This window comes from Zeus faber (genome assembly GCF_960531495.2).
Source record: "Zeus faber genome assembly, chromosome: 21".
In the NCBI taxonomy this organism is placed as follows: domain Eukaryota; kingdom Metazoa; phylum Chordata; class Actinopteri; order Zeiformes; family Zeidae; genus Zeus; species Zeus faber.
Genome location: NC_137208.1, coordinates 5,492,383 through 5,505,790, shown reverse-complemented (window position 1 = coordinate 5,505,790; position 13,408 = coordinate 5,492,383). Strand labels below are relative to the sequence as shown.

The window sequence follows — 13,408 nt, the reverse complement described above, 5'->3', positions numbered from 1 at the left end:
ATCGGATCGGCCGAGACGCATGTGAGTGCCGGGCGTAAACAGGGCCTTAGTTTCTTTAAACTGCAGTATTTATTTGTTTATTTGGTTTTTTTAATCAGTGGTGTAAAGGTTGAGAAAGGTGTTTTTAAGGTTTAACGGAAGAAGCCTGTGGAAGCACTTCCTGTGGAAGAGAACCTTCCTGTCTTCGTGAAAAGAGCCATTCTGGGGCCTCAGTGCTCGTCCCACCTTACCTTAGGGCTCAACGTTTTGCTATTACACAAACAAATCCTCCATTTGTTAATGTTTTCTTTTGTTTTTGTTTTTGTCTTGCCCCCGATCACGTTTTGTTTTCCGAAATCCTCTCGACTTTTTGCGAATTCTAAATCGCTGTCGGCAATCGATTGTTTGGGTCAGTTTGCTCAGGCGCTCGCTAGTTAGCTAGTTAGCTAGCTACCTACCCGTCGGAAATGATGGGGGGGATAAATTATAATTTTAATATCAGTGGCCGGTCAGGGAGGGTTAGGAAACGTCCTCCTGGGGTTTCACGACCCTTACCGCCCGTTCCCTTTCTTCCCGCGGACCCCGGCGGCGCCGGAGTCCGGCGGCCATTTTGGACCCTCGTTTGGGGGCCGTTTGTTCTCCACGCGATGCCTACGCGAGGACGTCCTTCAGCGGAGAGGCTGGCGTAGTGTTCACGTTCTCCTCTTGCCTTCAGATGAGATGTGGAAACATGATCCTGTGATGGTCCTCAAAGCCCAAATGGCGTCCTGAAACGGAGAGGAAATAAGCTACGGCAGAACGGGGTTTCAGACCCCTGGTGCTTTCACACCCAAATTGAGTCAAACTTAACTGAATTCAATAATAATAATAATAATAATAATAATAATAATAATAATTGCTATTTCCTGCTCTCGGAGTTAGAGTGGCGTGGCTCGCCTCTGAAAATGGGACCGGACGCCGTCGCTGGAGTGGCCGTTTTGAGGTGGTCGGTGTGAGCCAGCTGAGGGTCTGTGCTCGGTGGCGCCGCCTGGCGGTGAACCCGTGTCCCACAGCGCTCAGATGCAGATGAAGGATTTGGGATTTTTCCTGTGGATATTTAAAGTCGTAAAAAGCCTGTGAAACCCCCCAGAAGAATACATTTGAGGTTGTTGTTTTTTGTCGCTGTAGAAAAACTTGTTTTGTTCTGATGTTTATGATGTGATGCGTATTTCATTAAAAACATCCAGCGCATTGAAGAGTTTGTGTGTGTGCGTGCGTGTGGGTTGTGCGTGTTTTTTGTGTGTGCGTGTGTATTTGTGTTTTTTTGTGTGCTGTGTGTGTGTGTATTTGTGTGTTTGTGTGTGTGTGTGTGTGTGTGTGTGTGTGTGTGCGCGCGCGCGCGTGTGTTTTTGTGTGCGTGTGTGTTTGCGTGTGTGTGCAGGGCCGTTTCCAGCTTTTTGGGGGCCCTATGCAAAAGGTTGTTTAGGGGCCCTATGCAACCATATAGTCCGCACATAGCCAGAAACGGCCGTGCGTGTGTGTGTGTGTGAGTGTCTGTGCATACGTGTGTCTGTATGTGTCCACGTGTGTGTGTGTGTGTGTGTGTGTGTACATTTCTCTGGAGTCATGTGAACCCAGGGATAATCATTATGCCTGTCTGTCCTCATAGTTATATAATCAATAATCGATTTAGTGCAGATAAGAAACTCTGCCCCACCCCCTCACCCGAGTAGAAGATTTGGGTTTTTTCCCCCCAATACAATTTTAAAAGTTTCCACACTTTCAAAATATTAATAATCTAGCTTGTTGGTTTTCTTCATTTTCATCATTTTATTATTCCCTAACCACCCACACTGGTTGCATAAGTTGGTATTTATTTCACTCTACATTTAAATATTCCACAATAGTGTAATAGATTAAAGTTTATTATTATTATTATTATTATTATTATTATTATTATCTATTACATTATGTTTGCAGTAGCTTCTGTTTCTAGTCCTTGGTGACAGATCTGACTGTTGTTTTCAATGTGTTCAAAAAGTGAATATAATGTCATACACATTAAACATTGAATTAAACATGTGTAATGTGCAGCGTTACAGCAACGCGCATCAAAATAAACTATAATAAAAGTAGGAAGAAAAATGGACAAACAATAAACCCGAAAAAATAACAATAAACCCCTAAACAAGGGCAACAAAGCAATAACAGAAAAATATAAATGTCCTTCTTGCTGGTTTCTTTAGATTATTAATAATACAAATAATAACATGATCATTATTGTATAGTTATATAATCATTATATAATTATATTTATCATGATATCATTTTAATATAGTTATATAATTATTATATATTTGTATATATTTATGTATTAGTATAATAATAATAATATGATTCTCAGTTATATCATTATATATTTTTTATATTGTATAATCATCGTGTCGGTTACACACATTTTTGTATTTTTAGTATTTTTAAAGCTTATTGTGCGTAATCACCGGCTGTCATGACATTTCACTGCATATATGTAAGACCGTATGTATATGTATGTGACAAATAACCTCTTAAATCTGAATAATAATAATAACAATAAAAACTTTAATCTACCAATGAAATAATTCATTAATATGATTCTCATGTGTTATATCATTATTATATTTTTTGATACTGTATAATCCTCATCATAACAATAAGCTTAATGGTAATAATTCAGCTTCCAAAACGTGAACAGCGCCACCGTGCGGTGGCTCCTGCGCACTTCGACCGTCACCGTAGCAACCGGTTGGTACCGCCCCCTGTCTGGTTTCCCGCGTAATCTTCCCCCCATCTATGGGCACGGCGGGGTGCCGACGTCACGGCCGCGTGCAAATCGCCTCCGATTGTGGAAAATGGAGGCGAGCGGGGCCGCGCAGTGCGCATGCGCAGACGGTTCTACTACGGCCGCACTCCGCTCGCCCGACGGCGGCAACGACGCGGCTCGTGCGGTGAACGGCCGGTGGACGCGCGGTCGACGCGCCGGTGAACGCCCGGTGAACGCGCGGTGAACGCCCGGTGAACGCCCGGTGAACGCGCGGTGAACGCCCGGTGAACGCCCGGTGAACGCCCGGTGAACGCGCGGTGAACGCCCGGTGAACGCCCGGTGAACGCCCGGTGAACGCGCGGTGAACGCCCGGTGAACGCCCGGTGAACGCCCGGTGAACGCGCGGTGAACGCCCGGTGAACGCCCGGTGAACGCGCGGTGAACGCCCGGTGAACGCCCGGTGAACGCCCGGTGAACGCGCGGTGAACGCCCGGTGAACGCCCGGTGAACGCCCGCACCCGGGTCTGCTGGAGGGTAAGTGCACTTTTCTCGCGCTGGTTCTTTGCTGCTCGAGGGGGAAACTTGCGCGTCAGTCCGTCCGAGGAGGAGGCGGCGGCGGCGGCGGCGGCGGCGGCGGCGAAGTTGTGGACGGACGACGTCTGGAGGGAACACGGCCCCACTTCACCCACGGGTCAGAAACAACCTCCGGACTGGTGCTGGTCACCGGTCCGGCCCCGGGGCCCGGTCGGGGCTGCCGGGACGCCGCTGCAGAGCACCCCTCCCCCGCGGGATGCCGCCGTTCCGCCGTCACGTTAAACGACACAGCGCGAGCGCAGCGTCGTGCTCCAGGTTGGGTTTTAATGCACGAGCAGGAAACGCGTCAGCCGCCGGTGGACGACGTCCTCGATCCGACGTTGACACGCACGTCGAACACGGTTCAGTTAGAATTGCTTGTTTCATTTTGTCTGCTATTATGATGCTTTTATTATTGTTATATTTATCGTTTTTATATTTTGCTGTGCTTATTATATCTTTCATTATTATTCTATTTTTTTTATTATTATTATTATTTCCCATCCTAGCCCAGGTGAAGTCGGTGTGGTCGTGGTGGGTGTGTTTCTGCGTCACTAACCCCCTCGGTCGCATTTTCACCTTTTTTTTATTTATTTCCTTTTAATTCTAACGAGGGTTTGGGCGCTAATCTCCGGGTCACTTAAAGCGCACACTTTACTATTTTATTTTTATTTTATTTTTTTACTTTTTTCTCTTAATTTTTGTACTAATACGATCGTTGAGTTGATATTTATTTATCAGTCAGGATTAAAATTCATGACTTTTTTAATGTTTTATTCACGTTAAACAACTCGACTTAAATCAAAATAATACAGATGCGCAGCACGTCACCGCCGGACTGTGTATTCAAAAAAATCATAATAATAATAATAATAATAAATCTCCATCAAAAATCTACGTCAGCGATAAGATGGATCAGCTTGATCGAATCGATGCATCATATAGGAAGTGCTTTGTAGCATAATAATGAAATTCGCTCTTGAGAGAATTTTATAGTTTTGAATTGCAAATATTTGGTCTTTGCATGTTTCTGCACTCGATTAAAAAAAAAACAAAAAAAACATTTTTTTTGGCGGATGCCTCGTGCGTCCCCTGGAATGTGAGCACGTGGCTCCAGCTGCCTCAGCGCCACTGTTACGTAATCACATCCTGGCGCTCCGCCGGGATGTGACGCTTTTGGGACGGCCCCTGGGGCCCTTGGCGACCCCCTCATGTACCCCACCCATCCATCCTACCCATCCATCCCTCCATCCTACCCTTCATCCATCCCCACCCCTCCCTCCTCCACCAGGAGGTCTAAGGAGAATGACTTAAATATCGACGAGGTGTTGATGGATGAATACATTATTATAATTATTATTATACTTTATTCATCCGAGGGAACTGTAGTGTTTAGAACAAATGGACAATAGCGTTAAAGTGATTAAACAATGAACCCTAACCTGAACAGGACGTGATCTGGAAATAAAATCACAAAATCAAAATGAAATCATGACATCATAGGTTTCCTGCGGAGCTCGATGACGTCGAGTTGCTTCGGTAGAACCCGGCTCTGTTCTCACGTCGGACCCGGACCGGCGTGACAGTTGGTGTTGGCATGTTAGGGCGCGGTCCCGACCAAACAATAATGATGAGATTGAAAATGAAGAGTTGGGACGACAAACATGTGGACAAACATGTGGACAAACATGTGGACAAACATGTGGACAAACATGTGGACAAACATGTGGACAAACATGTGGACAAACATGTGGACAAACATGTGGACCACTTAAACTCTTCTTTTGCAACTCTCTCTTTTTGCGGCGTGTTCGCGTCTTGGCCGTGGAGCTGCGTCGTTTCTTTGCTCTATCGTGTTCAAACAGCTTGTTTGACAGTTTGGCGGTTGCTATGGACTCCGGTCGCCATTTGCGAAAGGCGTCGCTGCCGTTCGGTTGCGTCGGGAAAAAGCTGAAACGTGGGAAAGGGGGGGGGGCGCAGGACGTTCCTGCGGCGGTCGTTCGTCTGACGGGACCTCCAAGCGTCGACGCGAGCCCTCACGTTCCCCGCTGACCCGGCGCAGTGGAGCGAGACGTTACACCCCCCTGTGACGTGTGGCCTTTCTGTATATTATTTATTTCTTGTTATCCATATATAATCATTATGATTTTTGCGTTCATTTGAGTGACCTGCCCCCTCCCCCGCTGTGCCCCCCCCCCCCCCCCCCCCCCGCCGCAGATGTTTGGCTTCCACAAGCCGAAGATGTACCGGAGCAACGACGGCTGCTGCATCTGCAGAGCCAAGTCGTCCAGCTCCCGCTTCACCGACAGCGGACGCTACGAGCGCGACTTCCGCAGCTGCTTCGGGTCAGTCGAAAAACTCTGCTGTTCCCTTGGCAACGGAGGGACACTCCGGCTGTGTGTTTTTGTTTTTTTTTAGGGTTCGGGTGTCGGGCGGGGGGGGGTGCATCTGCAGCCGGGCGCCGAGACGACGGTCGGGGCTGCGGACCGGAGCTGCCTGCACCGGGGTGAAATCGGGCGTCGAACTGAGTCCGAGTCTGGGGGAGATGCCGGAAAAGGCTCGTTTGTCCCCCCGAGGAACCGGGGAATCCGTTGAAAATGAGCTGCTTTTTTTTGTTGGGGGGTTTTGGGGGCCACTTCTCCATCACTTCGTACGGGTCTACATCCAATAATAACGATCCCTCGTTGACATTTGAAGAAGTGGTGGAAGGAGCCGGCGCAGGGTCGCTGGGATGGGTGTCGTTAACTTGTGTTTTAAATGCGGTGGTCGGTGTCGGTCCGCTCGGCCTCTCGGTTGCTACGGTAACGGGGACAGTGAGTCATCACGGGAGGCGGTGGTTGGACGTCACCCTGCACGTGGATGTTTATTTAGAGCCGTCTTGTCTCTTTGCGCCCCCCCCCCCCCCCCCCAAAAAAAATGGGATCGTTTGAAGATTTGTGTTGTTTGTTGATCAGGAAAACACCGTGATGCTTCACAGATAGAAAACTGTCCTTTTTGGAGCTTGGCTCATTAAATGACTGTTATGCACAGATTGGCAGAATCCCAAAATAACTTTTTTTTAACTTTATTTATTTTTATTTCTTTTGAATTTGGCTCAGTTTATTGCAGTGGAGGATCCGTTTGTTTTTAGAGGTAAACCCTGTGTTCCTAGCTCGAGATAGAGTTTTATTTGTGTTGTTGTTTTTTTTAAGATACAGTCTTGGTGTTTAACTTTTATTTATAATTTATGACTCCTTTTAATTGTAATTTTCTGTTTCACCGGACACGTGCAGGCTGGGCGAGGTGCGCTGTGGAGACATCTGCAACGCCTGCGTCCTCCTGGTGAAGCGCTGGAAAAAACTTCCAGCGGGTTCCAAGAAGAACTGGAATCACGTAAGAAGTGTGTGTGTGTGTGTGTGTGTGTGTGTGTGTGTGTGTGTGTGTGTGTGTGTGTGTGTGTGTGTGTGTGTGTGTGTGTGTGTGTGTGTGTGTGTGTGTGTGTGTGTGTGTGTACACAATTTCTTTTATATATATATATATATATACTATATTTATACTTTTTTTTAATTTTTTTTTAATTTACTTTTTTGGAACAATTCTTCAAAATCAAGCCCAAGAGATTATTTGTCACGTACATATACATACGGTCATACATCTATGCCAGTGAAGTTGATAAAACTTTACTCAACACTTTTCCAAAGAACCGTTAGAAAATGCTTCACAGACCAGAGGCCAAAAAAACCCAAAAACTAATTCCCATCACGTGAGATCATTTCTGGATCCAAAGTGACGCTCAGCAATCAAAGTGTAGAAGGATGGAGCCGTCCGGGTGTGAAACCTCCTCCTCCTCCGCTGTGCTTCCAGGTGGTGGACGCCAAAGGCAGCTCCACCCTGAAGACCACGGTTAAGACCCAGAGGACCAAGAGCCGACCCAGCCGGGTCCGCAGGGTGCACGGCCACCTCAAGAGACACAGTACGCTGCCCTCACTCTGAAATTCCACACGTTTTTAGTTTTCCGTTGTTGGCTGGAAATGAAATTGGTGGTTTTAAGGGGTCGCTCTGCGGCTTTCTGATTCAAGATTCAAGATTTGTATTCGTCACTTACATATACATACTTTCGTACATATATGCAGTGAAATGTGTGAAATCTGTCTCCACCCAGATTCAGACGAGAAGGTCGATCCCAATCTCATCCCTGTGTGTCCAGTACAGAGTATAGTGATGGGATGCATGCTAACTTTGTTAGCTCAATGCAAGACTGCGGATGGGTTCAGCTAGCCTAGCTCCTTTGAAATCTGAGGCAAATACTCCTTCCAGCATACAAATAAGTATAGTTATCAAGATGATGCATTTTCCATCTTCATGACGAGATACAAATTAAAACTTTGAATTAATTATTATTATTGTTATTTTCATGTATGCTGAAAATTAAATTTGGGAGTTTAAAAGGCTGCCGTATTTTTTTTAATTAATTAATTTATTTTTTGAGATGGTGAGAAGCTGTATGCTAACTGTGTTAACTCAATATAAGGCTGCAGAGGGGTTCAACCGCTGCTGTAAAATTGGGGAAATACAGCTTTAAAGTTATTTCCCGGTTATGTCAGCGATGCATCTTGCCCGAAAATGAGATCTTGGTTGATTTACTGTAAATGCAGCTACATTCAGAACTGTTTCTAACACCGACGTGTAAGACGCAATTTTACGCTGAGCGCCAGCTTTGGCCTTTTGGCCGCAGACCGAGTCGCTGCGGCCGAAGCGTTCTGATTGGCCGCGCCCTCCGCCCGTCCCCCAGACTCGGACGCCCACAGCACCACCTCCAGTGCGTCTCCGGCCCAGTCCCCGAGCTACAGCAACCCATCGGACGAGGGCTCGGACGCGGAGCTGTCGCCCGGAGCCGCCCACTCCCCGGCCCTCACCTTCCTGGACCTCACCTACTGGAAAAGGTGAAGTTGTTGAAGTTGGAGCCTCCATTTTGTTTGTTGTTCATTCACTGGATCGACCGATGGTCCCATTCGGAGTCATTCAGAGTCTGATGGACCCTCCATCTGATAAGTATGAGTGCACCATTTTGATAAGATTTAATCTCTCGAATCCCAATTTTCATCGTTGTATATGGCTTGGATGCCAGTTTGATTCCCCTGTGTCCAGTGCAAAGATGGTTCCCAGGCTGCATGCTAACGGCGTTAGCTCAATGCATGGCTGCAGAGGGGATCAACTAGCTTAGCTCCTGGGAAATTGGGGAACTGCACCTTCCAGCGTCTCTCAAAATCGGATTTAATGAAGCGATGCATGTCGCGTCTTCACGGTTTGAACGTGAACACAGCCATCGCAGAGGTCTTCACAAGTCCCGAAAATTTTGGACCCGTACCTGATCGGACCCGGGAAATTAGGAACCGACCATTGTTTTCCAAATATTTTTATTTTATTCGCCCCGGGATATTAAAGGACCGAATATTCTGGCCCCTGAAGCGACTGCGAAAATGTATAATAAATATTGTTAAATGCTGTTTTTCCCGGGGCCGGGCCTGGGGGTGCCCTGGGGGTGGCCTGGGGTGGCCTGGGGTGGGCGGGGCAGCGGGCTGTAACTGACCACACCTCCTCTGGTGGTTGTTGTTGTTGTTGTTGTTGTTGTTTCTCCAGGCAGAGGGTTTGCTGCGGCATCATCTACAAGGGACGCTTCGGGGAAGTGATCATCGACCCGCACCTCTACAAACCCTGCTGCCCCAAGAAGGAGGCGCTGCGGCCGGACGGAGAGGTGGAGGACATCGAGGAGGAGGAGGAGGAGGAGGAGGAGGAGGCGGCTCAGGGGGACGGAGAGGGCGTCATCCAGCCTCCTCTGGTGGAGCAGCGGGTGGAGGTGGAGGAGGAGGGCGGAGGGGAGCGGTGGTGACGGCGACGTGGTCTTCCTGGGCGGGAAACGTCCTCAAAGCTGCTGCAAACGATTTCTTTTCCTTTTTCTCTCGTCACTTTGAGTCGTCCCAGAACGTCCTTTGTCCAACGTCGGACAGTTATAAGTTAAAAGTTAATGAGTTTTTCTCGCTCCGTTCCTCTGCGACGAGATTCAAAAAAGAAATATATATATATATATATTTTTCCTTTGTTTGTTGTTTCTGTAAATAATATTTCCTGTTCTTTTGTTTGAAATGCTGCATGGAGCCTCTGGGACTCCTCACCCCCAAAAACACCCACTCCGCTCCCCTCCCCGCCCAGCTCTTCCCGACCGTCCAGCCTCCGTCCAGTTCCTCCATCTTAAACCCCTGCTCCGCCCGCGCCGACGTTTAATCCGTTTGTTTGTTGTTGTTTTTTTTTTTTTCTTTCTCCCTGTCGGCTCGACCGGCCCAACGGCACGAATTACTTCAAAAAGACGTCCGGGGGATTGAGCTTGTGAGAATGAAAATGAGCGGAGAGCTTAGAATTAATTTGGAACGTGGCTGTTTGTGCGTAATAACTTATCATTTCATCATAAAAGCCCGAAGTTGAATTCATCAGGGAAAATTAATAAAAACAACAAAAAAGTAAAAATCGGGAAATATAGAATGAATAAGAGCGTCTGGGTCTTGGAACTGGTGTAGACGAAGCTGTTTTTGAAGCTCAAGTGAACCATTATAAGCTCAGTTAATCCTTTTCTTTATTATTATTATTTCCAAACGGTGGCAACAGCACAAGCTTTTCTCTCCACGTCCATAGCAGGGATACCTAGTTTAGACACACTTTTGAATTGCTGCTTCCGGCTTCGTATTTTTATTATGATTAATATATATATATTTTTAAGCTGCCTTCCTAGTTGTTTTTTGGGGGCTCTGTAGCTGGTGATACTCCAGTGTTGTCATGGCGAGGCTCCGCCTTCGACCAGCGGCGGGCGCGCTCTGCTCCAAGCTTCCATGAAATTGTAAATACAGGGCTTTGTGTGAGGAATGTTCATCCATATTCTGTGGCCCCTCCTGTTTGTTTTTATTTATTTTTTTTTATTTCTCTCTTCCAAAACGTACTGGCACACAACCGGGGGTGTTGTGCGTGGGAATTGCGTGGACATTTTTCAACACAGTCCTTTGCTTTTCAGTATTGCCTTGTTAAAAGTGACTACACACATATATACACACATACACACACACACACACACACACACACACACACATATATATAATTTATTTTTTTATTTTTTATTTTTTCCTATATACCAATCTACCAGGGGGTGTTATATTCAGTGTAGTTCTGTACATCACTGTGACAACAGCACTTTGAGCTTGTGTATATACTCATTTTAGAACTCACCTCTGAGGACTAAATACACATTTCAGGGTTAGAAGATACGATACTGTAGTTTTTTTGTTTGTTTACAAACGTTCCGGTCTGATATTAATCAGAATAATAAACATGTCCTGCCACCGGGGGGCGCAGGTTAATAGGTTGCTAGAACAAACTGCTGGATTTAAAAGTATAAATCACTTTCTCAACCAGAGAGAAATATATTTTACAGCTTTATGTATTACGGGTCATTCACGATTTAATAACTGTCTGCTAAATCAATTTCAGTTTTAAAAGATTTTGAAATTTTGGAAAATACCAACATTTGGCTTTTCCCTTTTGTTTTATGTTTGAGTACGGGAGTGATCATGCTTAATTTATTAACCGTAATCTATAATGTATATATATATATATATATGTATATATATGTATATATATGTATATATATGTATATATATGTATATATATATATATATATATATATATATATATATAAATTGTTTTTGCTTGAACTCCTGGATGTACTTTGTTGCCATATACCTAACGCAGTAGAAGTTGATTGTACTGTATGTAAGAGGTCTTTTTTTTTAATTTCACAAATGGTAAATATATGAATAAAACTTTAATTTACTCAGATATTCTTAGGTATTTGTCCTTAGTATTATATGTTTGGATTTTTTTTTTTTTTTGTAATAATAGTGTGAGGAGCATGTGGCCGCTCAGGTCTTACGGAAAACAAGAAGTATTTTCAGATTTCACGGGGCCGATGCACTGCTAATTGTTTCTAGAAGCAACGTTTGTATTTTTCTACACACCTGGAACTTCTTGTAACCTTCAATAAATGTCATTTGCCATCTTTGGATGTCTGCTTCTTATTGTGAACAACAATCTTATCGTCGTTACTCCAGGTATACAGACAACAGTCAAACTATGTTCAAAACAGTGACTATTGGGGAGCCTCTAGAAGGACCTCCGGTGGGTCCCCCAACCCCATGTTGGGAACCACTGCAATAGAATCGACACAGGATGATCTCGAGCAGTGTTTAAAAATAGATGGTGCCAAGTGGCCATGTTCATTGCAAGGATGGAGTGATTCCAACTGACCTATCTGACCCATGTGTGCACTACTGGGGGGGAATAAAAAATACTTCTAAACATAGATACATTTTAAAAAAAAAAGTATTAAAATAACTTGATAAATCAATACATAACTGGAAAAACCAATGACTAGAACAGAGATGAATAAATTAAAATAAATAAAAGACGATTAATACATAAATAAAAGTGAATTGATGAATGTAACCGATGAAATAAAAAAAAAAAGAGACAAATATGCACAATAGCCCTGACCCCCTTTTCTTCTTTCCCTCACCCCGCGGAGCAGGTGTGGCCGTGGGCGTGGCCGTGGGCGTGGCCGTGGGCGTGGGCGTGGCGGGGCAGACAGGTAGGCTATAAATAGGTTTGGCGCGCGGCGCCCCGACCTCCGTGCGCGCGCTCCGTGGGTGTGGACGCCACGCGCCTCCCGAAGCAGCACGCGAGTGGAAGAAGACACGAGGTGGGTCCGCCGCTCCCACGGCAACAAAACACTGCTTTTATTTTTGTCTTTCATTTGTTTTATTTTGCTGTTCTATTTTTCTTTTTTTTTTTTTTTTACCAACCCTGCGATGGCACAATCTGTTATTATTTAATTTAAAAAAGATGATATGTATGCGTTGCGTGTATATGTAATTATTATTATTATTATTATTATTTATTATTTGTTGTTTTATTTTGTAACTTACTAACTGGTCTGAAGCGGCTGAGCGTCATTAAAGATTTAATTACTAGTGATTTCCTCATGGGGACAAGTCGTCAGAAGCTTTATTTTTTACCTAAATTCATCCATTTCAGGAGTCCACGCGCGCCTCCCCATCAGCATCCGTTCACACTTCGTGGGTTGTGACGTGTTGATGGGTGAGCGACGTCATAAAGAAGATTTAGAACCAAATGATAAGAAACGGTGGATAACTCGAATATTATAGTGATGTGTTGAAATACTCCTTGTTACCTGGGAAAGGGTCTGTGCTTGGAAAAAAGCTGATTTAAATATAATATTATTATTATTATTATTATTATTGTAAGTTATTATTCTAATTAATAAAAGTATTCATTATAATAATTAATACTCTGAAATGGAGGCAGATCATATGAACTGTTTGGTTACTGATGGACGCATTTACAGTGCGGAGCCCAAACAGACGTATGGTCAACACTATCTGCCTCTGGCGTCCCCCTAGTGGTCCCACTGGGAACTGCAGGGGGTCCCAGGCAAAGTTATTTATTTCTTCTTTTATGAGTTTGTTTTTATTGTGTTGTATTCCATGCTTTCATCTATCATTTAATTTCAAAAAGACTGTCTTAGCAACTGGCTCGGGGCAAAGAAATAGGAGTAAGATATCGGCTTGTTTCTGGTGAAAATGACAATAATTCTCTTTTTTTTTTTTTTTTTATAAAGATTTTTTTATTTAGATTTTTTTGTATTGCATCTCAATAATGGCTATAAGTCAACACACCACTTTTTAATGGATCCCTCTCCAGCCTTCCAAATACGCACAGGCAGGAATAATAAACACCCCAGAGTCTAATCTGGAAAGAGCACATGGCCTCTGACTGTTTAGATGTATTTTTTCCCTCATTGTTGTTGTTGTTGTTCCGGGTGTTTCCTGGACCGCTCGACCTTCCGATGTGAAAATGCAGAGTCACCCGTTTGGCCTCCGCCCAAGAACCCCCCCCAGTGTCCACTCTGCAGCATCCTTCCTCCGCCCGCACCGGCTTCCCCACCCACCGCTACTGACGGCCCCACCGTGTGCT

The 13,408-nt window shown here is 44.9% G+C and overlaps 1 protein-coding gene across 1 annotated transcript; it reads left to right on the top strand.

Moving 5' to 3' along the window:
• Positions 1 to 5,551: 5,551 nt before the first annotated feature.
• On the top strand, positions 5,552 to 13,391 carry LOC307246431 (SIN3-HDAC complex-associated factor-like; the record flags this gene model as incomplete). Its single annotated transcript, XM_080022340.1, has 8 exons — positions 5,552 to 5,679; positions 6,607 to 6,706; positions 7,178 to 7,286; positions 8,106 to 8,256; positions 8,954 to 9,199; positions 11,467 to 11,552; positions 11,943 to 12,002; positions 13,321 to 13,391. The coding sequence occupies 8 exons, from the start codon at positions 5,552 to 5,554 to the stop codon at positions 13,389 to 13,391; spliced, it is 951 nt and encodes a 316-aa protein (XP_079878466.1).
• Between the last annotated feature and the right edge of the window lie 17 nt (positions 13,392 to 13,408).